General features: G+C 40.9%; 2 protein-coding genes across 2 annotated transcripts; one reads left to right on the plus strand and one right to left on the minus strand.

The window, feature by feature from the left end:
* Nucleotides 1–4,456: 4,456 nt before the first annotated feature.
* On the plus strand, nt 4,457–10,705 carry nrros (negative regulator of reactive oxygen species). Its single transcript, XM_040036203.1, has 3 exons — nt 4,457–4,783; nt 6,101–6,215; nt 7,357–10,705. Exons 2-3 carry the CDS (start codon nt 6,114–6,116, stop codon nt 9,310–9,312), a joined length of 2,058 nt encoding a protein of 685 aa, XP_039892137.1. The 5' UTR covers nt 4,457–4,783; nt 6,101–6,113; the 3' UTR covers nt 9,313–10,705.
* A 3,581-nt stretch (nt 10,706–14,286) lies between these two features.
* Nucleotides 14,287–23,935, minus strand: sh3glb1a (SH3-domain GRB2-like endophilin B1a). Its single transcript, XM_040036204.1, has 9 exons — nt 23,714–23,935; nt 23,153–23,294; nt 22,399–22,527; nt 20,884–21,017; nt 20,412–20,504; nt 17,685–17,774; nt 16,579–16,679; nt 15,844–16,078; nt 14,287–15,497 (listed from the first exon to the last, which is right to left on the minus strand). Exons 1-9 carry the CDS (start codon nt 23,774–23,776, stop codon nt 15,390–15,392), a joined length of 1,095 nt encoding a protein of 364 aa, XP_039892138.1. The 5' UTR covers nt 23,777–23,935; the 3' UTR covers nt 14,287–15,389.
* Between the last annotated feature and the right edge of the window lie 1,891 nt (nt 23,936–25,826).

The following is a 25,826-nucleotide window of genomic DNA, read 5'->3' on the forward strand; positions in this document are numbered from 1 at the left end:
CAACGTTGCATCTGAACAAACCACAAGACCCGTGGAACAATATCCTTTGGACAGACAAGACCAACGTGGAGATGGTTTGCCTCTACTGCACAGCAGCACATTTGGAGAAAACCAAACGCAGCATATCTGCACAAACACCTCACACCAACTGTCAAGCACGGCGGTGGAGGAGTGAAGATTTGGGTTTGTTTTGCACCCACAGGACCTGAGCACTTTGCTGTCATTGTGTCAACCATGAACACCTCGAGGGGTCAAAGTGTTCTAGAGTCAAACATGAAACAAGATGAGACAAAATCACAATGTTTTATAGCACAGCAGCAAATCTACACCAGAATGGCAGCAAAAGAATAAAAAGTCCAGACCTCAACTTGATTGAAATGCTGTGGTGGGATCTCAAGAGAAGTGTGTGAGTAATGTCTTAAACATGTTGATTTACTTTGAGGCACCACTTTGGTCTTGTCTGTCTAGCTAGTGAGTGAACAACATGCACATTTCAAATTTCAACATGCAAAAGGCCTCAGACAAACAGCAACATATCCAAGGGAAAGTTGGGATTTGGAGATTATGTATCGGAATTTCAGGAGCGGGACCATGCCTCCAAACACGCTCTTTCCGGTTGTCATCTATATAAGTTCCCCCCAGTTCTGCAAACTGTTCATTCTCGTTTACGTGCCCCACCCTCCCTCCTTGTTCTCAATTCTTTAACTTCTTCATTCCTATTTAGTACACGGGGATCTGTCAGGCCCGGGAGCCGTCGCCAGTCCCCTTCGAGGCCTTCCCCAAACCGCAGCTCAATTCATGTCCAAGCATTCACCTTTATCTACTAAAACGCCGTCAAACCTAAAATGAGGACGTGGGCCCGGCTAGTGAAATATCTTTAAAGACCACAATGCACTGCTCATAACCTCAGCTGACCTCCTCTGAGAGTTTCATCCAAAACAAAACCTTTCAAGCTTGACTTTTCTCTTTTTTGTAAATGTAAAGGTGTGAAATGCTGTTTTCACATCGCTAACATACCTGACATGACAGCGATGTCGAGTTCTGCCTTCCTGCTCTCTGTCAGTATTTATTTAAAGGCAACTCTGCAATAAAAGATACATTTTACATCTCAAAAAGTGCCAACAGAAATTGTTTTGCAATGCACTAAAATCAGCTCAGCGTGACTCAGGGGAAAAGCCTCTCAGTGCTGGACAGCGTCTCAGCAGTGAAGGAGAGAATTCATTGAATGATTGACTGTCTATGTAATGCCAAGGCAAAGAGATTGGCTGCTTCGCATCTGCCAATTTGTGGCTCCAGTTTACAGCTTGCCTGTTAGAGTACCTGCTAATACTCCCCACTTTCTGTTCTGTCCTTGAATGTCTGTTTGCCGGACTGTCTATCAAAGTCACTTTCTCCATCCTTGATACTTTTACTTTGCACGTCTCACTGTCTGTATCCAGGGCTGCTATCCTCCCGTTCACCATCAAACCTGCTGTATAACTGCTTAACCTTGGTTTTGTCCACACATAATCTAATAGGGAATCTGAAAAAGGATACTGACTATATATAATTTATTTTTAATTCATTTTTAAATCTTTATTTAGTTGCTGCCTATTGACAGTACAGCCATTAACATAATAATGAAATACTGGAATTTCAGTCACTAAAATGAATGCATAGACTTATAGGAGTGTCTGTACTGCACCTTTCCATTTGTCAAATATTTCCTTTAAAACATCTCCAAAACTTAAAAGTCAAGGTTATCATAGTTAACTAAAACTAAACTACAAACTGAAACTAGATGTGAAAAAACATAAACATTTGAATTAACTTAAATGTCAAAATAAAAGTTGGACTTCTGAACTAAATTAAAGTGGGAATGATTTTGTGAGAATGAAAACCTTTAAAATCAGTTCAACAATAGAAATTAAATCCTGGTGGATGCCAGTGCCTCACTTTGATGTAAATCTCTGTTTCCCTTGGTTTAAGGAAAGTTGCATTTACACGTATAACTTAGCAATATGAGTAACATCTACACCTTCTCAAAGGTTTCTAAATCCCTCCGATGCAATGTTTGACTGGTGGGAGACCTCGACAGAGCCGAGATTTAAGGGCCCACGAAAACGCCGCTGATCCTCGAGATGTTTCCACAAGAGGGCAGTGACGGTTTTGTGCATGCAATGCAAATATCGTCTCACCACAGAGAAAGCCTGATGATATGGAGCAAAGCCTCTCGAGAGGATAGAGGTTTCCCACATTAGTGTAACGTCAACTGTTGTTGCTGCTTGTATCTGTTCTCACAACCTACAGCCTTAAACAGAAGACTGAGGTGCGCTGATGTATGCGCCGTGTGCTCTGAAGGCGTTAACAGGAAGACGGGAATTGTGTGAATATTTATAGAAGCTGTTTTTAATATCTAAAGAAATTAAGCAAAGAAACAAAAGAAACAAAAACTTTCTCAAAAACTAAGAAAGTGTTCTAGTGTTTACATTTAAGTCTCCATCCCTTTTGTTTCGTCAAATAGCAACTGCCCACATCCCCCCTCTACCCTGCCCCACACACACACACACACACACACACACTCGTGGGACTTTTTTTTTTACACCACCGCTGCTAGAACCCTTTTGCAGCTCTCAAAAATAGAATGCAAATATCAGTAGTGTGCCATGTCTTAAAATGGCTTCAGCTGCTGAAACAGACAAAAAAAACCAGTGCTCACACACTGCACTGCACGTGTTCACAACACTGTGTGAGTGTAGTGCAGGAGCTGCTCTCACCCAGTGTGCTTAGACTGACACACACTGCCTCACACTGCACGCTGCAACAACTGAACGTGAGCAAGGCCACATGTAAAGATGCACCTAAAGCCACTGTAGGTCACGTCGCTAACAGGTGAACACACATGCCATTTCATTAGGTACACCTGTGCAGATATCTTATTAGTCAATTGCAGCAGCAACTCGGTGCACGCAGGGATTCGGACACGGTCAAGACGAGCCGCCGAAGTTCACTGAGCTCAACTCAGTTCAACTGAGCATCGCCATGGAGAACAAAGGCTGTTTTAGTGACTTTGAAGCTGGTATGGTTGTTGGTGGCTGATTATCAACTGGGATTTTCCCACACAACAATCTCTAGGGTTTATAGAGTTTGCAGAGATGCTACACTGCTTCAAGCTGATAGGAAGGTGTTGTTACAACCAAGGTATGCAGAAGAGCATCTCTGAACGCACAGCACCTTTAACCTTGAAGCAAATAGGTTACAGCAGCAGAAGACCACACTGGGTGTCACTCCTCACAGCTAAGAACAGAAAACTGAGGCTACAATTCACACGGGTTCCCCAACATCAGACAACTTTGGGCCCCTTACTGTCAGTTGAGCATGGTTTGACTGTCACAGCCTTTTTGAATATTGCTGCTGACCATGTGACCTTTGTGACCACGTCACAAAGCTCAAATCATCTCAAACTGCTTTCTTGAACATAACAGTGAGTACAATGTACTCAAATGACCTCCACAGTCACCAGATCTCAGTTCAACCAAGCACCTTTGGGATTCACATCATGGATGTGCAGCAACAGTGTGATGAAGAATTAACGCTGCACTGCAGGCAACAACGCAGCACTAGCAAGCTGTACCTAATGAAATGGCCAGTGAATGTATAATAGATTTCATCTCAACTGCAAAGGCGTTTCTGTAGTAAGAACAACAAGTCTTAAATCTCTTTTTTTATGCATCACATGTAACTTTTAAAGGTGCCCTGTGGGAGCTTCTCGTAGTTCATAAGCAGCCACCTTATTCGATTTTACGAGTGTCAAACAAACAACAAAGTCAGCACCCACACATACTCATATGGATCAGAAAATCTTGTTGCCACCCAACCTTGCAACAGAGTCAGAAGTGAGACGTCCTGTGTGAAAACAGGAAGGAATGCCTGACCAATCAACTCTCCACAGAAGGCACCATCACTTCCTGATTCCTAATTCCCCATTCTTGCACCCACTCATCATTACAAATAAGATACAAGCTAACAGCTGGAGTTTCACAAATGTTGAAAGCGACCTTAGTACATTTATTAGCTGGAGAATGAAAATAAAATCAGTAAAGCCAAACAGAGTAGATTGCTTAGTTTCTGCAGTTATGCTCTGAGCCCTTGTGCCTTATCTGACTCAGAATCCCTGTAACTGTTGAAGGTATGTTTTTATAAAGAGCGCTAAATGTCCGTTTATGTGTGTGTGTAGATATATATATATATATATATTTACATATACATATATATGTGTGTGTGTGTGTGTTTTGTCTGTTGCAGTGACAGGCCGAAAATAAGGCAGGAAGGGTGTGTGCATTGAGTGGTTTCCTCTTGAGAGCTTGGCTGATCAGCACGAGCAGAGGGTGTGAAGGGTGTGTTCTCATTGGGTTTTTGTGGTAGCAGTTGTGCTACCAGTATCAGTTGTCTGAATAATAACGTTATTCTGCTGTGAAGCTGTGAAGCAGAAAAAGAAAAAAAAAAAAGAAGAGAAAGAAAACACTTGCGCAGTGGTGGTTAAGAGCTGTTGAGCCTGCACTCGCCTTCCTGTGGCCCCGAGCTTGAGAACCTGCCTGATTGCAGCTTGTCCATGTGACTCGGTTTCCGTTGCCTGCCTACTTCCGTGAATAGTAAAGAAGGGGCATCTGTGCTTCAGTCAGTGCAGGGGAGAGCAGCTGAACTTGACACACATGTGAACGCACTCTGCAACAGCGAATCAACCAGCGATATGGTCAGGGGAGCAACCGTCAGTGGCTTGGCAAATCCACACCTAACCACCAGTGTAAGTAAATGAACTCTGTACTGCACGGTGTTCTGCTGCATGAAGCAAAGCGCATCGCCTAAATGAGGAATTCCTAATTTAAAGTCATTTTGCAGTCGGTGCATTTGAGCAAGATACTTTAACGATCATCTGTTTCTGAATACGCTCCATTTTCTGAGTGTTATGTGTGCATACACCAGCGCACCGCTTTGACAAACGAATGTGAGCGCAGCATAACAGCTTTCAGACCATGTTTGAGTCATTTAGATGTTGCCTGATGAATGTAAACATATAGTGCGCATAAATGCAAGCGCAAAGTAAGTGTGCGTGTCTTTTTAACACAGTGCACGGTCTTATTAATAAAAAAAAAATAGGCTGCATCAGATAGAGAAAGCAAGATTCTGCAAATATATGTTCTTCCATGAGCTTAACTTCTTCCCCAGGAACATAGTTTAGAAATCATAATGAAAGTGGTGGCACAGTTACTCAATGTGAGCTACGCAGATGCAAAATAAAAATGGTAATAAATCGGTTAGATGAATAAAGAAACATAAAAAATGTTCAAGAAAACCTTTGTGTTCTTTAGAAACCATGCTTGCGTTATAATGGATAGGCCAACAACACATGCAAGCCAAAAAGAAACGCACGGCCTCATCATGCAGTGAGTCACGCAGTGGTCTGATTTGAAATCTGGGAAATTTTTGCAAAATGTACACAGCAGATGTTTTCAGGATAAAATATGCCATCGCTTCCAACATCTGGAGACAGACTGTAAGTCAAAAATTAAAAATCAGAGTTATTCACATATAATAAAAATGAAACCGAGTACATGACGTTGACGTAAACGCTGTAAGGATTATATTACTGTACTTACTATTTACAGAAATTTTAATTTAGATATGAGTAGATTGTAAAAAGTGATGAGCTCCACTCTCACCTGAGACAGTCAAATATAGTCTTATAGACTTTTACACTATCAAAGCTTTTCAAATAATTGTGAAAATGAATCTCGGCTATTAAAGTTGAATTTGTAAACTCCCTGTCTGCTCTCTGACCTTCTGTCTGTTTCAGCATTTTAATGTCAAGCTGCTTTCGTCCATTTTCAGACACAAATATTCATTTTAAGACAAAGTTTATAAAGACACATTTTTTTCATACAAGGTTTTTCACCATATACAAATAGTAATAACTATGGTTTAAAACAGAGGAAGATCACAGCTCGTTGTCAGGCCTATATCGAACAACCAGCTCCTGCTCACTTCAGCAAAGGGGAAAAAATCTAAAAGTATGTGACACAAACAGGCTCACGCGTTTCTTCTTCTTCTGTGTTCTCAACAGTAAGGATGAGAAAATGCCAGTCCACAGGCTCACACCCATCCTTCTCTGCTTGTTGCATATGTGGAGAACGCTGACGCCAGTCTCGAGTCATCCGCAGCACCGTCGATGTCAGTTGGTAAGACGCTCTTCTTTCATTTAGCTTTTCCCGAGCAAGTTTCAGGAATATTGAGGAAATTTCACAATGTATCACATGGAAAAGGCCAAACGATTTCATGTTTGGCTTAGTTAAAACTAAAAAGAGACTTTGGTAAGACAACTACAAAGCTAAAATTTCTAAAAAAAAAAAGAAAAAAGTTATTCCTAAGGCACTCAAACATAAATGTGTAAACAAGAAAAGCATCAAGTAATGATACTGAAATATGGAAAGTTCTGTATTATTACCAAAGATCCAGTCCCTAATAGGACCCACCTTCTAAAAGCACGCTGTATATGTGGTTTATAACTTTAGTTAGATCAAAATCCATCCAGATTAAATCCATTGGCACATTCCTACACTGTATTAATGATTTAATGACTTTTCAATAAGCCACAAAAAGTCTAAACTTGTGAATATTAATATCTGATGCAGGGTTTTGGAAGCGGATGTCGATTATGAGAAAGAAATTAAATCTCTCTTGTTGAGTGTTTATCAGTCATATAAATTAATATAAATATGAATGATTCTAGAAATGAAACATCTAAAGCAATAAAACCAATAAAACTCCTAGAGGGGAAAAATGATAAGTTATTTAAACTGAAAACTTCAATTTTTTTTTTTTAAAGGCGTATAGCCAGAAAGTATTTTTAGAGTGGTCCAGTGACTCAGAATGCTAATGGAAAAGTGATCTGTCAAGGAAATAATGAAGTTTTGGTAAGCTGTGGTATGACCTACCAGAATAAGAAACTACAGCCCACCATGTTTTTCTGTGAGCCTGTACAGTGGGTAACAGTATTTTCAGTTAAATCCCGAAACACAGGAAGGCTAAAATGCTTCCACTAACAGTAAGATGCTAATGTACTGCAGGCAATGCTCATTAACTTAGTTTAGCATGCTAGCATAGTTTACAAATAACCACACGAGAAGTAATTTAAGAGGGTAATCTTCCCACAATAAAATATTTTAAGTGCACATGGATATTATTCATGACGATCTTAAAATGTATCTGCTGTGCAAGAAAGAAATCCAGCGTCTGCCAGATTTTTAAAAAGCCGAAACACTGCAAAGTGGCAACCAGTATGCAAGTGTTAAAGCATGTGCTTTTTTACCCCCTCTGCAGATACAACAAACGGCTTGCTGCAATAATGGTCAGCTCACATCTGTGCCTGAAGGACTTCCAGAAAACATCGAAGAGCTTCAGCTCAACTACAACCTCTTTGAAACACTACAGAATGGCTCTCTTCTCCGTTACCCTTCACTAACCGCCCTGAGCTTAGCTTGCAACAATTTGAGTAAAATAGAATTGAACACTTTTCAAGACTCAAAACTTTTAAAAAGCCTCAATCTAGCAAACAACAGTCTTTATAACAGCTACGAAGAAACCAGCCTTGCATTAAGAAAGCTATCAGGTCTTATAGCGCTAGATCTTTCTGAGAATAAGCTTACAGATGAAATGGCTGCCTTGCTTCTTCAAAATCTCACGTCACTAGAGTACCTCAATCTTTCTGGGAATCTTTTGTTGAGAGTGGATGAGGCCTCATTCAGGGATCTGCACCAGCTTAAAGAACTTGACCTACAAAGGAATTTGATTTTTGAGATTGATAATGCTTTTGACAGCAGTCCAAAGCTACAGCGACTCAACTTGGCCTTTAACTATCTGCCCTGTCTCACTGACTTCCACATGATTCAGCTGGAGGTCCTCAATGTCAGCCACAACTTCATTGAGTGGTTCATCTCAAGGCAAGACCTCAACGACACTTTCCAGCTAGAGACTCTCGACTTATCAGACAACAAACTCCTTTTCTTTCCTTTCCTGCCCAGCCAGAGTAATTTAAGGTACCTTTACTTGTCTCACAACGCCATTAAATTCTACGAACACTTAGCAGACAACGATATGTTCCCAAACTCAACAAAAACTGTGGAATTCTACAACTTTAACAAGGACATCAATAATGTGACCGCTCAGTTGTGGGACGAAAACCTTCACGGTGATATATCCTCTCTAGAGACTTTAGATCTGATAGGGAACTCTGTGGAGTATTTCCCTAAAGGATTCATCCAGAAAATGCCCACCCTGTCTAGACTTCAAATGCACACAAACTGCCTGAGAACCTTAAATCTAACATCTGAGCAGTTCTCTCATAGCTTGTATGAGCTGGATGTTAGCAACAATGAACTAAGCCAGATCTCAGCGGATAAAGCTACTCTGACCACTCTTGGCAATTTGACATACTTTAACCTGAGCCTGAATGGTCTTAAGTGGGTACCCATGGGATTATTTTCCTCACTGCAAAGCATCCGGTCGGTGGATCTCAGCTACAACAACATTGACATTTGCCTTTCTGAGGAAGCTGAGATCAGTATGCACACTAATTCAACTTGCATGAATTGGAAGAATGTTATGTCCCTGAGACAGCTTTACCTTAAGGGATGCAACCTTAAAATAATTCCAAACACTGCATTTGCGGGGTTGTCGCTAACGCACTTGGAGCTATCCGATAACCCCGGAGTAACCATCCATCAATCAATACAAAGTCTTAGCACAACATTACAGCATCTAGGTTTAGGGAACACTCACATACAAGACATTGACTTCTCCCATTTCCAGAGTCTGAAGTCTTTAAACATTTCAAAGAACTTTCTGCTACATCTTCCCCATTCACTTCAAAACCTCAACCTGAAAGTGCTTGATCTGAGGGACAACAGACTTTCTACCATCCCCTCTGGTCAGGCTAATGCATTAGCCCCAAAGCTGCAGACTATTTTCCTCACAGGAAATCAATTCAACTGTTGCCAGACCGAATGGTTCAGGACATTTGAAGCAACAAACACCATCCACATGGTCGAACAGTCAGCCATCACATGCAAGGATCTCTTCCTAAGGACACACAGAGTGGAGAATCCACAGTCGTTTTTGTGCTTTGATGACGGGGAGTCGATCTTTTGGTACATTCTGCTGTTGGTCCCGGTCTTTCTTTTTTTCACAGGAGTCTCTATCATTGTTCTCCTCACCTTTAAGCCCACACTGCTACAAAAGTCCATCAAAAAGAAGTGTTTGAAGCCAACGTCTTACTGATGTCACCATAACTGTATTTTGTCCAGTACATTATTTAGAAATGTAGCCGAATACATATCTGAAATAAATACATTTACCGAAAAGGTGTGTGAGTATATGATAATGAAGTATCTAAAAAAGAAAAAGGTCAATTGTTTTTTTTTTTTAGATTGCTCGGTTCAGTGAAGTGTGGTTTAAAACAAGGCCCTCATCCTGATAACCCAATGTAAAAAATGTGGCTGCGCTCTGGGACTTGACTTGGTGAGTGTGTGAGCGTGTGTGGGCGTATATGTGTATGTGTGTTTGTATGTGAAGATATGCAGAAGTACTGTGATGCAAGCTGTTGCTATAAGCAGCAGAGGAAACATGAAATTTCCTGTTTTGCTAAGATGTGCAGCAACTGCCCAGTTTTGTATCTCAAAGAGGAGGGGTTTGAGGTTTCCTTCCTATCAGTGAGACCAAGAAGCATCATCAGTGTGAAATTCCAGTAAGTCAGGAAATGATTTGGACCCCCCCCAAAAATGATTGATTCACACGACTGATTCAGTTTACTGTGCTGGGAGCACGTACACACACGAACAAACACACACATGTACAAATGGGTGCACACAAACACACAAACATGCATACGCCTTCACAGACACACGCACATTCACACATATTTATATATATATGTGCAATGCATTTAACGCATTTTCTTCGAGTTTTATGTAAGTACTCAGGGGCGTAGGAGTGGGAAGGCTGGTAGATTACTGTGTAGCTGTACAGCGTGCTGGAGGCCTAACCAGAAAGTAACCAAAATACCGCTGTGGTGATGCTCAGGGTCATGGTGGTTGGAACGTAAGAAGAGAAACCAGAGTAAAGCCTTGTCAAAGCCTCGAAATGTTATTAATATTGACATATCTTCTATGATATGAAGTTGCCAGTAAATCAGTTGCAGAGAAACTGAATGAAGTTTTTATTTCCTTTGTTGTTCATTTGAATTGATGAAAACTGGTTTAAGATATGCAAAGCTTTAAGAACTGAAGTCGTTGATGAGAGATTCATTACTCGAAGGCTTTTCATTTGAATGTCATTAAGTCACAGATAATGGTTGGGAACAACGACTTCTCTTGGATTTCCAAACTAATTTCCACAGGTATCTGGAACTCAAAACTGACAGACACTTTAGGAATGCCAATTAAACCTATATATTTCCTGTATAGCAGTGATGTATCATCTCCATGGAAGCAGGAAGTAGACCTTCCTGCTTCCATGATGAAGTGGTTAAACTGGGCTGACAAAATGGCTTAAGGGCTGGATTACACTGAAAAATACATTTGAGGAAGGCACTTTGGCACTGGTTGCAGATTGCTGACCAAGAGGAACTTTATTTGATTACTCAGCTATAACAGTTTAAAAGTTAAAGGACAGGGAAAAAAAGGGGGTTAAAGGGGGCATTCACAAACGCAGCTAGACTCAGTTTTCTAAGACATGTTCAGACCACATATACAGTATATGAAATCAGGTTAGCCACAGGCATGTACCATACTACAAAGCTGCCAAACACGCATTCATGCAGCTGCGTTTTCTTTGCAAAACAGCTCAGCTGTGGTTACGGGGTCCATAGTTGAGGTAAGTTGCCAAATGTACGTCACACGGGCAAGCAAGTGTGAATTAGTGAAAGTGCCGTGTGTTTATTTCTTCTCTCATAGTCATAGTTTCTTGCAGATTAATCAATGGAAATGTGAAAAGAGAAGTGACACGTGACTGGATTGGGCTAATGCAGGTGTGCACACTGTCACATATAGGTATAGCATTTTCAGTTAAAGGCTTCACATCTTTAGCCTGTTTAGCATGCTAAACAAATAGCAAGCTGACTTTAGCATGTTTGGCGCGCTTTTAGCAAGCATGCTAAACATAGAGTATGCATATAGATTTGGGGGGTTTGTTTTTTAGATTTTGCAGGCCAACAGAAGCAGAGAAACTATTATAAGAGAGGGACTATCAAATAATCCTTTGATATTCTTCGTTGTTGTTGAGTTGTTGCAGAAATAACACTGCAAAAAAAGTTTTAAAAAAACCCAAGTAGTTCTTTCCAGTTGTTAACTGCCACACAAATCATGAAACAATTCAAATGTCACAGATAAGTTGAGCAAGTAAACAGTACAAACAGAATTTAAGCCAAAGTCATATAGATCAGTCTTCCCAGATGAATAATTCAATGTGCCCCATCAAAATTTCCTTTCCTATAACTGCTGCTTTAATTGCCTTTTACCACTTTTTGCACTCTTAATCTGAACTTGATACAGCTTGATACAATAGTTGATACAAAACTCTAATATTTAATACTTTTAACACTTATTGGTGTTTGGCAAAGGTAATGTAAAACGTCCTATAATTGCATCCTCAATAGGAATCGATAGGCACCAAGGTGGGATTTGTCTGTCTCTCTCTCCAAAGGCTGAACCAGCAATCAACATTCAAATAGAAAATTATCTGCCTCTTTATTAGGTACGCCTTGGCAGTACGGGGTTGCACCTCCTTTTGCCTCAAGGCTTTATTGCACAGATTCAACAAAGTGCAGGAAACATTCCTGAAAAAGTGATACCAGGCAAGATGATGATCTATGCTTACATGTTGTTTACAGCAATTCCAAACCTACTATCTGTACGTCTCAACAGACCAGGCAACATTTTTCCAGTCTTTTGTTTTCTAATTTTGCGAGAATTGTAGCCTCTGTTTTCTGTTCTCAGCAGAGCAGCACCAGCTGGGGTCATCTGCTTGTGTAACCCATCTGCTTCGAGGTTCACTGTGTTGTGCTTTCAGATAAGTTCTTCTTCATACAAGTAAGGAGTGAATAGTTGAGTTACTGTTGCAGTTTATCAATTCTACAACCCCTGATGTATCCATTAGAGGACGGATGTGTGTTAGAAGCTTTCTTTTAGCTAGTTTACCATTTGTATACCATTTTATTAACTCGTGACCAATTACAGTTATGTCTCTATCACATTTCATTTATATACAGGTTTCAAAGGTAATGCCCAGAGAAATTACCAGGATGCCCCGAGTGGCAAGACTTCCTTGGCAACTGACAGTAAGGTTGTTTTCAGGTCTTTGGTTAATTAAAACAATGAGCATTTGACCTGGTGTGGCACCAGAAGAAACCTTTAAGAATCACCACAGACATTTCCATTTTATCCAGAAAACAAAAATTTGCGTCACATTTGACTAATCTATTCAGTATCTGCAGCTATTGTCACTCAAAGTCATAAACGTCAGCAGCGAAAGTAGATAAGATATAACCTTTGTACATATTTTTGCTCTGACACATCCAGGAGAGATCTCATGAAGGTTCGTGCACTTGACTTGCCCTTCCAATCTGTATGATTTAGCTGCTGCGTGGCAAAAACATGTGGCCAAGATGTTGCCATATCTGAACTGGCTTATTCAGCAGATGTACCAGATGAGCATCGGTGCATTTCAGGTTATCACACTTCACATTTTCACCCTGATTTTTCCTGCGCCAACCTTTGCCAATAAAAACAGACAAATACGTGACTTTTTGCACTTCGAAAAACATTGTTGCCCCTATACAGGATATTGTCGAGGCATCTGTCAAAAAGATGAAACCGTCTGATGTCAAGCTGAGATCCACTGCTGAAATGGCAGATGTTAACAAGTGCTTTTAGTGCAGCATCTGAAAGTCAATAAGGACGGATGAAAGAGGAAATGCCTCTTCTCTGGCAGGCTATCACTCATCTGATCATCTGCATGAAGTGTGTGGGTTATTTTTAGAAAGGCAACAATATGAATTGTGAAAGATCTGGAAAAACATAAATGCAGAGTTAGGGAGCACTGAGCGCTGCGCAACCGACGAGTTAATGTAACTGCTGTGGTTTTACTGGGGCCAGTGAGTCACTGTCAGGCTGCTGCTTCAGTTCAGAGTTCACATGATTCAACGGATCTTATTCTTACTGTCAGAAGATTTTCTCCTTCACCGTTTAAGTAATTCGTGTTAACAATACACTCAAAAAACCCTTTCGGTAAGTGCTACTGAAGGCTGCTGAGGCCAAAGGGAAGCAGTTAATGTCTGAAGTTTCGCTGATGAGTGCATGCTGGAAAATGAAAATATTGCCCTGTGTATATTAATGTTGAGGCAACTTCTTAGTCAACAGGCAGTTTGCAAAATTCCACTTCCTCTTAACCCTTCCTGCTCCTCTGAAAGGCCAGGATGAGGCCCCTTTGTGCTGGACTTACTGTTGAGCTAGAAAAGAGCTTTCTTGATTATCTGGCTAACAGAAGCTAGAGACAACTTTACAGGCTCATTTAATGAAATTACTGTGACATGTTAAGGTCAAAAAGGCAAAAACTACAACACAGATTAATGTACACAGACCAAGAGGATTTAGCTAACCTGTTAAATCATCTTCAGATAAAGAGATTATGTCCAGCTGGGTCAGTTATTATCTGGGGATTTGTAGGTAGGTTTGTGGTCCACAGCTGCTAGCGCTGCAGCATGAGGCTCTTCTGGGAGATGTGGAAGTCACCGGAGAATAGGTCAGGAGAGAGCCCAAACACCGGGGTAAAGATAGGCTACTTTAATTTGAAAATATAGCATACTGAGAATCAGTGGGGTCAGTTTTACATTAACAAAATCTCTGCAGTGATCGAAACAGCTGGCTCTAAAGTATAGTGGACATTATGAATTTATTTTAGTCCTCGGGTTCAACCTCTCCTCCCAGTTGTGGCCCAGTAACTGCCTTGTAAATACTGTTGCGGTAGCACGTGTTCAAACCAAAGAACGCTTTTGAAATAAGTCTTCCGATGTCTGAATTTTTACTTCAACAAAAATCTGTTTAGTATGTTCTTCTGCACATAAAAGAAGGAAGCAGTTGCTACAAATGTATCATCCAGCTGATTCGAGACTGTGTGTGTTCCCTGCTCGTCCTGCCCTCTGGTGGTTCCATCAGTAAACATGAACACTCGAGAGTGAGGGGAGCAAATTTACACGCATCCAGTCTCTAAACACTTTATTTTATGCATCTTATTGGGGTTTTTTTTCCTTTTTTACAACTGTGTCATCTTATCAGTTACACGCACAAAACAAAAAAAGCAGCCGAGGGATAGCATACTGAAATCTCCCAGAATGTAACAAAATATTTTGGAGAAATTGTCTACATAATAGTTTGAAATGCATGTTTATGGGAAACTGATGAGGGATGTTAGTAATGGAAAAAAGGTAGATTAAATGTTAAATTAAATGTTTTCTTTCAGGCCTTTAAATAAAAATAAAAAAATCAAACACCAAGCTGACCAAAATCACCAATGTGTCAAACGCAGTCGCTGTTTGTGGATGATAAATATTCGACCTAAATTGTGCATGAGCCGAGTACAAATATCAGGATTGAACACTTGTAGAGGAGGCTTATCTGACAGCCTCAATACTGCTGGTTTAGCTGCAAAAAGGCACTGACTGTGAGAGGGCACATGTTGTCTCGAGGCTCCGTGTGAGTAAAGCTGACTGACAACACTGTTAAAAACAATTCATATTCAGGCTAAACCACAACAGCTGCTACTGCATCACAAGATCATTTATAAAATAAGACTTTAAGAAGATCAGCATCACTTCAAACTGAAGTGCTTTTTTTTTTTTTTTACTTTACCAAATTAAAGTCTTCTCTGTATCACTACTTACACACAAGAACAAAAATGCAAGGGAAAAACATGACGGTCACCATCTGAGATATATATATGCTGTAAACAAAGTTTGTTTTTCCAAAGTTACAGTTTGGGAGATGTTCTGGCACATGTTTCAGGTCGTATGGCATCAAAGAGAAAAAAAAGGCAAGGAAGCAGGTTTTACAAATGTATGGCATACACATGAGAGGATGGGTCAGTTTGCTTTCCCTTCTCTCCATTTTATTCATCCCAATTCATGTCTGCAACAAGTGGCACGCCTCCTTCCTGCAAATAAAACTCATTCTAAACGGCTGAATGGAGGAGAAAATGACGCCTGCCCCTGCATATAAATATGAGATCACAGCTGATTACTGAGGGCTGGACAGATAGAGGGGCAGAGAGAGAGAGAGAGAGAGAGAGAGAAGGGACTGTGGGTCTCAGTTAAGCAGCTCCAGGTAGGTGATTGGCACTTTGCCTTTCTGGCTGCCTCGCTCGCCCATGAGCCAGTCTGAATCCATGCCTGGGACGCTGCTGACTACAATCACCTGGAAGCACAAATGCAAAACTGCATTAAATGATCACATCTGATGCACATTTGTTATAGATAGTGTTATTTTCAGGCGGCTCAGGCTGCAACGTTAGCTCACAATTGCAGCGTCAGACTGGGGTTTTTTCTGAATGTAAAATAAGGTAATCTTGCTTCATGGTTACTCAACCGCAAGGAAGAGGAGTGGCCTATGTTCTGCTGAATAGAGGTTATGATAGAGGAACTGCTCCAGGACCATGTGGTTAAAGACACGTGAAGAAAATGACTATAAAATAGGCTTCTCAATCTTCTGGATTCTTGCATGAAGTTAAACTGAGAAGGAACAGTGAATATTTCATCCTCACCTCATCAGCCAGCAGGGAAAGCTCACTGCTGTTGCCAGCATCGTAGTCATAAAGGACCCGGGCTTTCCGGCTGCCGTTGGAGCTGCGCAATTCACTGAATCCACCTGAAGCCGAGGAGCTGCTGCGGCCTGCAGACACACTGGGCAGGGAGGCGGACATTGGTATGGTGGGCACTGAGATGCTGGCCCCGCCCGACACTGACGATTGGTTGTTGTTAGAGAATGATGTGGGGAAACTGGAGGGAGGAGGAGACGATAAGCAACTGTGGACTGCTGGGGAACCCCAGAACCACAATGAGTGTTTGAGTTCAAGTTCAGTGTTATCTCTCTCAATTAAATTTGTCAGCATTACTCTTTCATTTTTTTACAGTTCAAAGGGAGGAAATTTTTTGCAACCCTCCTCAGACTTGCTAACTTAGATATTAACAAACACAAATGACAAAAACATCGTTAAAACACTTTTGTTTGATGAGTCAGGCTCTAAAAGTGAATAACATCAAAATGACTCCTCTTCTTTACAGTCAGAGTACATTAAAACTATTATGAGTAATAACAAAACACAGGTTCCGTTTGAAAAATACTGATGAGGATTGCTTGTGCACTTTTCACAGATGCTCCAGTCGTGTGGTTCAGAACAGCTACGTATCATCGCTGATATCAAAAACCTCATGTTTTCTAACAGCAGAGTAAGATATATTCTTGACATAAGGAATGAAACGTAGCAGTAGTATTTCACCTGCCAAGCTGCTTTTGGAGATCCACCATGTAATGGTAACACTGTGCGTAGTAAGTAGTCTCGGCCTCCACAAAGTCATTCAAGCAGCGTAGGTGGTGTGCCTAGAAACGCACGAGGTGAGACGGCATTAGTGAAACATCAATAAGAGGAAAAGAAGAGTGCAGTCCTCCCAGTGTTAAACAATGTTTTATTTACTTGGTTTCATTTTTCAGACAGGCAGCAGCACAGAAAGCAGCACTATAACACAGTAACAGTGTTAGCTGGGCTACATATTAGGGCCGTACGCCACACGTCGACTAATCGTTGCCATTCTTACTAGTAGGTACCACATGTACTAGTCGTGTAATCTAATTGTTAACATTTTAACTGAAGCCCAATGCTGGTAAATTGTTGTGTCCTAAAAGTTATGGCTCCATCTTCCACAAGATGGAGCTGCAGCCTCCACATGTTGTAGGAAAAAAAAAAACACCATAAATATTTGTTAAGCCTATTATTGTTAGTTATTTTGAACGCAAATAAATGAGATCATGATACAAGCGGTGGAAACGAGCTTCCTCCGAAAGGTGGCTGGCTTCTGCCTTAGAGATAAGCTGAGGAGCTCAGTCATTCGGGAGGGGCTCAGAGTAGAGTTGCTGCTCCTCTACATTGAAAGGAGCCAGTTGAGGTGGTTTCCTCCTGGGGTAGAACCAGGACACGCTGCAGAAAACACATCTCTCAGCTGGCCTGGGAACGCCTCTGTGTTCCCCCCAGATAAGCTGGAGGAGATGGCTGTAGAGAGCGAGGTCTGGGCTTCATATCAAGTTTAACATCAGTTTTTTTCCAAGGTTTTTTTTTCTTCTTCATCGTCTATGTGAAATGTTCACAATGTGCAACGTTCCTTATGCACAGTGTGAGGTGCCACACAGTGTACCAGCACTGAAACTAGGATTCATTACTGAAGAATGTGGTTAATGGTTTCAAATGGATTTGTTTAGACAGACATTGTACATGAAAGGATCCTTCAATCCTGAAACCTAACTTGATATCTGAGTGTTTGTAGACTAACTAGTCAGTCAGTTTAATTAAGAACTAAGAAATCAGTCACCAGGAACATCCTTACTACATACATGGGTGCTGCTGACGCCTTCTAACAGCAGTCTGGTGATTTCTGCCTGCCGGTCGAACTCGCTCTGGGTCATCTTGAGTTCCTGCTCTGCCTGTGAATGAAGAAAGGAAACTATAATATACAGAAAAACCTCATTTCAAAACTTTCAAGGCTATGGATGACAAAGATGACACAGATAAGGAAAAGCGTAGGCGAGGCTAAAGGAAATATGATTTAAAGATGAAAAAAAAAAAAAGATGGGTTTAGTTGGCAGAGTGTGGATCTGTGCTTTTCACAATATACGACTTTTATGGAATGAGTCAGATGTCTTTAAAAAAAGGAAAAATAACACGATTTGCAGTATGGATAAACAGGGACAAAGACACAGCTGAACATGACGTTTCCTTTTCCGTATACTGAGCAAGCCAATTCAATATGAGGTCTGCTGGGATGGCTAAGAGGTCCGATAAACATGTGGACAATGGCCTCGCTGTCCTGCGCGCGCCACAGCCTACTTCACAGGCTGAGGGAGAGCTGTGGAGGATGGAAGCTTCTGCAGTGTTTGGTCCCTGTCAGGTTTGTCTGCAAGGATTTCATTTCCATGAGGTATCACAGCATGTGTGATGGAGGAGATGGAGAAATCGACAGCAGCTGTTGACACTACTACCAGGAGGCTTGGTCTGTGCGTGTGTGTTCAATTCAAAGATGGCTCCAACATTCCACTCACCTCTGTCACTTCCTCTGCTCACATCTGCTGCTTTGCGTTTTAAAAACAGTGACACAGTAGTTAGAGCTCCAGCTGCTGCACAGCCACAGCCAACACAAAACAAGCGTACACACTGCGTTTGTGCGAAAGTGCAACAGTGGCATGCTCTGACAAAACCGCACCGTGATCATGTAGCACATCAACTGTTTCTCCTCAGACGCCCGCTGATCTGTGTGCTACCCTCCTTATGTCACACCATGATTCAGCTGAAGATTAGAGAAACGACTATTTACGTCTCACATGTTTAGTTTACAGTGTTCTCACTCATGAGTGAACATGTTTACTCAGATGATGTGGATACAAAAAGCTGTTTTTAGAGATTTAACACACAATTAAAGCAACAGTACTCACTAGACTGTGCTGTTTGAAAATGCTACATTAAAACACTTTAAATATCCTACAAGAGATAATAGAACAGACGATCATAAGGAGGAGGAAGTTATGCTCACTCTGTTTCAGTGAGATTGTTTCTTCCCAAGGGAAACTGTGAGCAAAAGATACGAATGTTTTCTGGAAACACTGAAGACTGGGACTGCTGGGATACTGTCATCTACGGCTCTTACATGATACTGTACTGCTTCTGTTCAGTATTTGTACAGCAACACCGGCTCAGACACATCTAACCTATTTCCTTACTGACAACCTGAATGCTTTAGATGCAAGCTGAAAATAATTCAAGCCTAAGTCAAGCCTTAGATGATAAAAAAAACTGAGGTCATTAGTGAGACCATCTTCAGACAGTCTCAGCTGTGAGAGTCATATCCCCTTAAACAAAATCAAAGCATATAAATACCCATTAACATTACAGAAAACTCTTTTTGCTTGTAGACAAAAACAGTTGAGCACTACACATTATGCACGTAGATTAAAAATGAATACATACCATTATATTTAGCACTTAATAACTTAAATGTTTAAACAACTTTCTGAGCTCAGTTTGAGTGGGAGAGCAGAGAACAATAGGGGCAGCTTTGAATTTGTAGTAATACACACATTACAGGACATTACAGCCAAATATGCACTCCTCATATACGGTTTAATGTTATATTGTTAATTCGCAATTATGTGACAACAGTGGAGAAGAACACAACAGTTTCTACTAAGAGCGAATATGTAAAAAAATATTTTTAAACACATCACCACTCATATTTCATTCATTGGACAGTTTATTAGGTTCAACCACTCATTAACACAAACCTAAATCAGCCAATCACATAGCTGATGGCTTATAGCCTCGCTGAAGTTCAAACAGAGCATTAAAATGAGCATTAAAACTATTCAGTGACCTTTTTTAACATGGCTCAGGATAACGTACCATATCTCACACAGAGTTATCAGATGTCAATCCAAACTAGCATCCTTGGGATGTTGTGGATTTGCATTATAGACCAAAATCTCTGAAGATTGTTTCCAGCTCCTTGTTTTATGCTTGCCAGGAAGAATTAAGGAGGTTATGATGGCAGAAGAAGGTCCAACCTAATACTAACAATGTGTACCTAATCAATTGGCCAGTGAGCTTATATATTAAACAAGGCTTTTACGCGCAAACTGTGGCACACCATGTGGTACAAGGACAAATACATGCTCCTCACACCCACACACACCTACACCCACACACACCTGGCCACCTCACAACCAGAATAAGGACATGCTTTGTTGCCACACTTGGTTTAATCAAGAGTTTCAACAGTCTGTCTGAAGAACATGAACACAAAGCATGAGATTAAATTAAGAAAAGGGAACTCTAAAACTTCCCATGGTGGCTCATGTGACTCTTTGCATGTCACAAGAAATAAAATGGTCAGCCTTGTGTTGTGTAACATAGTGTGTCAGGCAGTACTTGTGTGACTTCAGACAGAGTGACAGTGGGACACGCCCGATAGATTTTCTTCCCCAGCGAAGACGTTAGCCAGTGAATGTACTAAAAGCAGAATTCACTAAGCTGTTCTATCAGCGTGTGTGTGTGTGTGTGTGTGTCCTTACCGCAGCTCTTGCATCAGCCATCCTGGCTTTCTTTAGTCTGGTTTTGGCTGCATCCAGATCCAGGCGTTTAACCTGCAGCAGCTTCCTCTCTTTCTGGACACAAATCACAACACAAAGGTCTCACAGATAAACGACACATGGACACAGCACAGTGTAAACAAGGCTTCTACTTCATTCATCAGGTGTTTACTTTAGATTATAACACGATTATAAGGGCTTGTTTTCTATAATCACAGTGTGAGTTTGCCCACACCTGACAGTCTGAACACTAGACTCTAAACTAAAGTGAGCATAAAGTACAGACTTCAACAGGATCTTTCAGTACTTTGTAAAATAATGGCTATAATCATTAAAGCTATACTCGTTGACCCTCTGCAGCCGTCACTGTTGTGAATGAGATCCAGATTTAAAGGTCAAAGTCCGGGAAAAAGCGAAAGTGATTCAGGACAGGTAGCCTGCGGGTCCAACTCACCAGAATAGTTTTGAAGTCGCCCTCTAAAAAGTTTCTGAACGGTGTCAGGAAGTTGATGGCGGCACTCTGGATGAACTCCCGTTCTGCCCCACCAATCTGCTTCTCCGTCTCTCCACATTTTATCAGAGCGTTTCCTACAATGGTCAGCAGCAAAAGGAAAGTTTAGTGCCAGCAGAAAACCTGGGAGGGAGAATGGTGATATTGTTTCAGCTTGACACTGATAAAGGGCCTGGCTGGGACTGAAAATAGCAGAAGATGGTTCTCAAATCATCAAAATGTTCTTTAAAGCAAACAAACCAGAGTTTAACTCTGTTTTACACGTCTTCATGAGACAGAATACTGGAATACCAAACAAGCTGATGATGTTTTGAGAAATATTTAGAGATTTTTAAGATTAGGCTTAAAAATCTTTCCTTCTGATAAAGCTTATAGTTAGGGCTGGACCAGGTGACTGGATCCTTAGTGATGCTGCAACAGACCTAGGCTACTGGGAGCGACCCATGATGCACTGCATTTCCTCTTTGTTCACACCACCCTGCATGTAACCAGTAGTTATTATTAATCTCTGGCTCTCTTCCACAGTGTGTCTTTTGTCCTGTTTCCCTCCCCTCCCTGCTAACCAAGTAACTGCCTCCCCCGAGCCTGGTTCTGTGGGATGTTTCTTCCTGTTAAAAGGGTGTTTTTCCTTCCCACTGTCAATCGTGCATTTATATTCTATTAACAACTGAACATCTAGAGCGACCGTAATTTCTTTTAGTCTTTTGTCCATTGTGTAATGTCAGGAGGCTTGCTAATGATCAAACAGCTACTCTGACCTGAGTTGCTATAAGGCCTCTTTTAGTTGCCTTTGTAGGGTTTAAACTAATTTTTTGTTAAAGATTCAAATCAGCAAAATAAAGACCACAAAGTTTCAGCTCAGCTGGTGTTCCCAGTAGGACTGGGGTTATCTCAGGTTGATTGCTCCGACTGTGCAAATTCTCATTAAACTCACAACAACATTACTTTAAGAAGGACAAAAAAAAATCTCAATCAATAGTAGCTAATTATTTCTGGAAAAGGAACAGACTACCTGGGAAAACTGGGGCATGATTTAGGTTTTTCTGCCAGATTTGCTGTTTAATGTATGAAGCTTTGTGAGTGAACAAATCAAAGCCAGAGTAGCTTTGGTCTATCGGCTTTCTAACGGCAGATGCATCCAGCCACAGCTGAGACAGGCCTATTAGCATTATTATTAGCATTATTCAGATATCATGAGACTATGTGCAAGTGCAGAGTACCTGGCTCAAAGTCTTTTCCCATTTTAATACAAAAAAACAAAGTGAAAATCATTAAATATGGTGCAAATATTAGGTTTTTATGCGTATTTATAATTCATGCAGTCTAACTGGGCTAGCCGCTCTGTAGCTGATTTATTTAATCTGGAGGTAATGTGCAGACTTTCTTTCCCTGAGCAAAGACAGACTTCTTGAACGACTACAGCCCCAGTACTTGTTAGTGTTTCACCGTGGCACTCACCATAGGCAGTTCCAGGACCAAATTCATTCCCTGATTCAATCATGGACTGTCCCAGCAGCTCATGATTGTTCATACGTGTGGGGACCTTCTTCTCCAGTTTCTCATAAACAAATTCTTCTAGCCGGACATCTGCAGAGCGCAAGGGGAAAACTCAATTACAAAGTCACAGGACTACAGTGAGCGAGCCAAATGCAGGGAGTGACTTTAGTATGCTTCAGACAGCCCGACTTAAAGACCCACACTGAAAGCTTTCATTGTGACAGCTATGACAAACTACAAGCCAGCGTCTCTCGGAAACCGCTGTAATTTGTTTCATGTTACTACATCACGTGAAAGATTATCTGTGCTGTGTTTAACGTGAACACAGTAAAATCCCGTTTACCATGTCTATGACGGTTGCACAAGACTGCAACCGCCAGATGGTCGGTCTGTGTTTGTTGTGCCTATGCTGGTGTTCGGCTGCAGAGATGCGACATCATGGTGTGAAGTGAGGAGGATGCACAGCTGAGTTTACAGACTTCACAGGCACCCTACATACCCGTGGAAGTCAAACACCCTCTCTGAGAAGTAAAGCTTTTAATGTGAGCCTTAGTGGCAGCGACAAATCTTTCATCTTTATTGAGCTGCTCTTCAGGGAATTCCTGATTCCTGAATATCAGGTTGCAGGTCTATAAGAACATTGTGTGGGTGGGTGCCCTGTGCTGCTTAGAGATGTCAGTGTCAGTCCTTCGAAAGTCAAAAAGAGTGATCTTACTGGGGTTGGGCTGTAGTAAGACTTCTGTCTGCTTCATAATCTTTTCTGTCCATTGCTTGGTGCTCTCAGCTCTGATCAAAAGTTTCTCCAAATGGGCATCCAATTCTGTCTTTTCAGCCTGACCAAGCTTCTCTTCTGTAAACTGAAAAATTAAAAAATATGCGTTTACATTGCGCATGTGAGTTGTAGCTTTCACAGATGTATTCAAAGATACACACAAGATGACTGAGAGTAAAGAGCTAAGCAACGTTATTAAGCTCGGAAAATAAAGGTTAGCGCTATCTGCCAGCTGCTGTTGATAGCTTCATGTGACGGTGTTGAGGCCTTCAATGATAGTTAAGTTGAACAAATAGCTTAGTGTTAACACAACCTGGGTGACGCACGTGCTTTTTAAATACATCCTACAATGCAAATTATAGAAATTAAGTTACAATTAGGTGTAACTGCTAAGCTACAAAGTAACAATCACGGTAACGTTAGCTCTTTAGCAAGGAAGCTAAGGTTACCTCACAGTGGCTAACGTTGGCTAGCAACAATTCCTATGAACTAAATGAGACTTACTTGTACCGCTCGGCTCAGAAAAGTACCGGCGTCTGCGGCTAGCCGTTTTACATTAAAATCCATGGCACAGCAGCGAAAATAAACACTTAATGTTAACAACTGGCTTGTCTCGCCCTCAAAGAGCCATCACTATACAAAATGTCATTGAAGCAACTTTTTTTTTGTCCAAGTTCCACCCAGCTGTTGAGCCAGGCAAAGATAGTATAGTGACAAGATGCTCCCTTCCATCCATCCATCCATCCATTCGCTTCTGCTTATCCTTTTCAGGGTCGCGGGGGGCGCTGGAGCCTATCCCAGCTGTCATAGGGCGAGAGGCGGGGTACACCCTGGACAGGTCGCCAGTCTGTCGCAGGGCCCTTCTCTAACTTGTCAGTGGATATTGCCAATGCGCATAATAATATACGACGATGGGTGGGGACGTTGAAAATGCAGTTTAGATGTTATGAAAAGAAACGAAAGTGTTATCGTGATACGATGCGAGGGACAGCACTTGCCTGAAATTATATGCAACTGCTGAAGCAAGTGATTTTTGTTCTAACAGCCAAACAGTACCCTGAATATTCAAAGGTCGCCGTATGACCAAAGGAATACAGTAGCGAGTAAGAGATTTCTCTCTTGCTTTACAAGTAATCTTTGGATGCATTCACGTCACACGGAAACATTAGCCGCCATTGTATTTATTTTGATTTCGTACTCCTTAAAAAAAAGCGAATTTTTAATTTTTTGTCTTTTTTTTTAAATTCTGCTTTTTAATTTAACTGAGCCCGATTTCCTTTTATTTTATTTACTTATTCTAATTTTCTCCTGCAACACAGGAATGTCCCAGCCTTTGGGAAAAATAAACTATTTTTTATCTTCTAAACTATAACAACTTTTTCATTTTATACTTCTCACTCATTCTGTAAACATTTCAATATAAGCTAGACATGTGGGAAAAAAAATCCAGTTTTAACGCGGGCAAGTTTTTATCAGGGTGCTAACAGTAAGGAAAAAAAACCTTATTTCTTTTTTAAGGCCTTTGCCATTTACTTTCTCATGTGCCTTTGGTAACTGTGTGAAACTATTCTGTGAATCTTTCGTTATTATACCATAAATACAAATACAAAAGATTGTTGTTAATAATAATAATAATAATAATAATAATAATAATAATGATTATTATTATTATTATTATTATTATTTAAGGATACATTATTTCTATGTTTGACATCAACAGGAGGAGGTGGTGTTGTTTGGGTTTGTGGAGGCTCATTTGCCTCCTATAAATTAATTTGCAATTCCACTGAAAGTAAAGTGCACATTAGTGCACACACAGAACTGTTAAGTACACTTTTTCCATAAAATCTGCTGACACATGTGCTGTACCCCATCAGTAACACAATATCTTTTGCAAACATCAGCCCTTTCTCCAAAAACATCTTAACAAAAGCAGAATTTGGAATAACAAAAACACTCTTCAGGTCTGGATGTGATTATGCCAAAGTGAGCCTGTTACCTGCTGTGTGGGAGGAAGTCAGGCAGAGGGAGACATCAAATGACTTCCCCTTGCAGGCTACCAACGCACAGTCAGCCTCAACCTTTCCACTCACCAAAGCCTTGGCTCTGAGATTTCTTCATCCAAACATTAGTGCAGTCAGTGTTTAGGAAACATAGCTTAAATTCACACATAGCTCCCTTTATTTCTTTGCTAAGATAACAAACAGTACCAGTTTAAATACACTGACTGACTGCGTTAACCAGTCAATCTCTGAATGTAAAACTTTGACTGGAAAAGCAACCCAGAGTCTCCAACGGCAGCCTACACTCAGATTTCTTTCTTAACTAAACCCACCCCATGTCAAAGATATCAAGGATTTGGCACTGCCTTATGTTTGGCTAACTTTCAGAAGTGTTGGGGCGGGTGCATTAAACATGTGAATATTAATGTCAGCACTTTCAAGAAGGCAGAACAGCTCCTGTGAGAGAGAAATAAGTGGCAGTCTCTGCGTGTTCCAGTAGTAAGTAAAGTGTATCTGCTCTTTCACTTCACAATAACAGAAAGTTCTCAAAGGAGTAAGAAGACAGAAACTTCTGTCTTAACTCTGATGGTTCAGCAAAACTACTCTCTCTCATC

Source organism: Simochromis diagramma, unplaced genomic scaffold (assembly GCF_900408965.1).
Source record: "Simochromis diagramma unplaced genomic scaffold, fSimDia1.1 OVJJ01000271.1, whole genome shotgun sequence".
NCBI classification, from domain to species: domain Eukaryota; kingdom Metazoa; phylum Chordata; class Actinopteri; order Cichliformes; family Cichlidae; genus Simochromis; species Simochromis diagramma.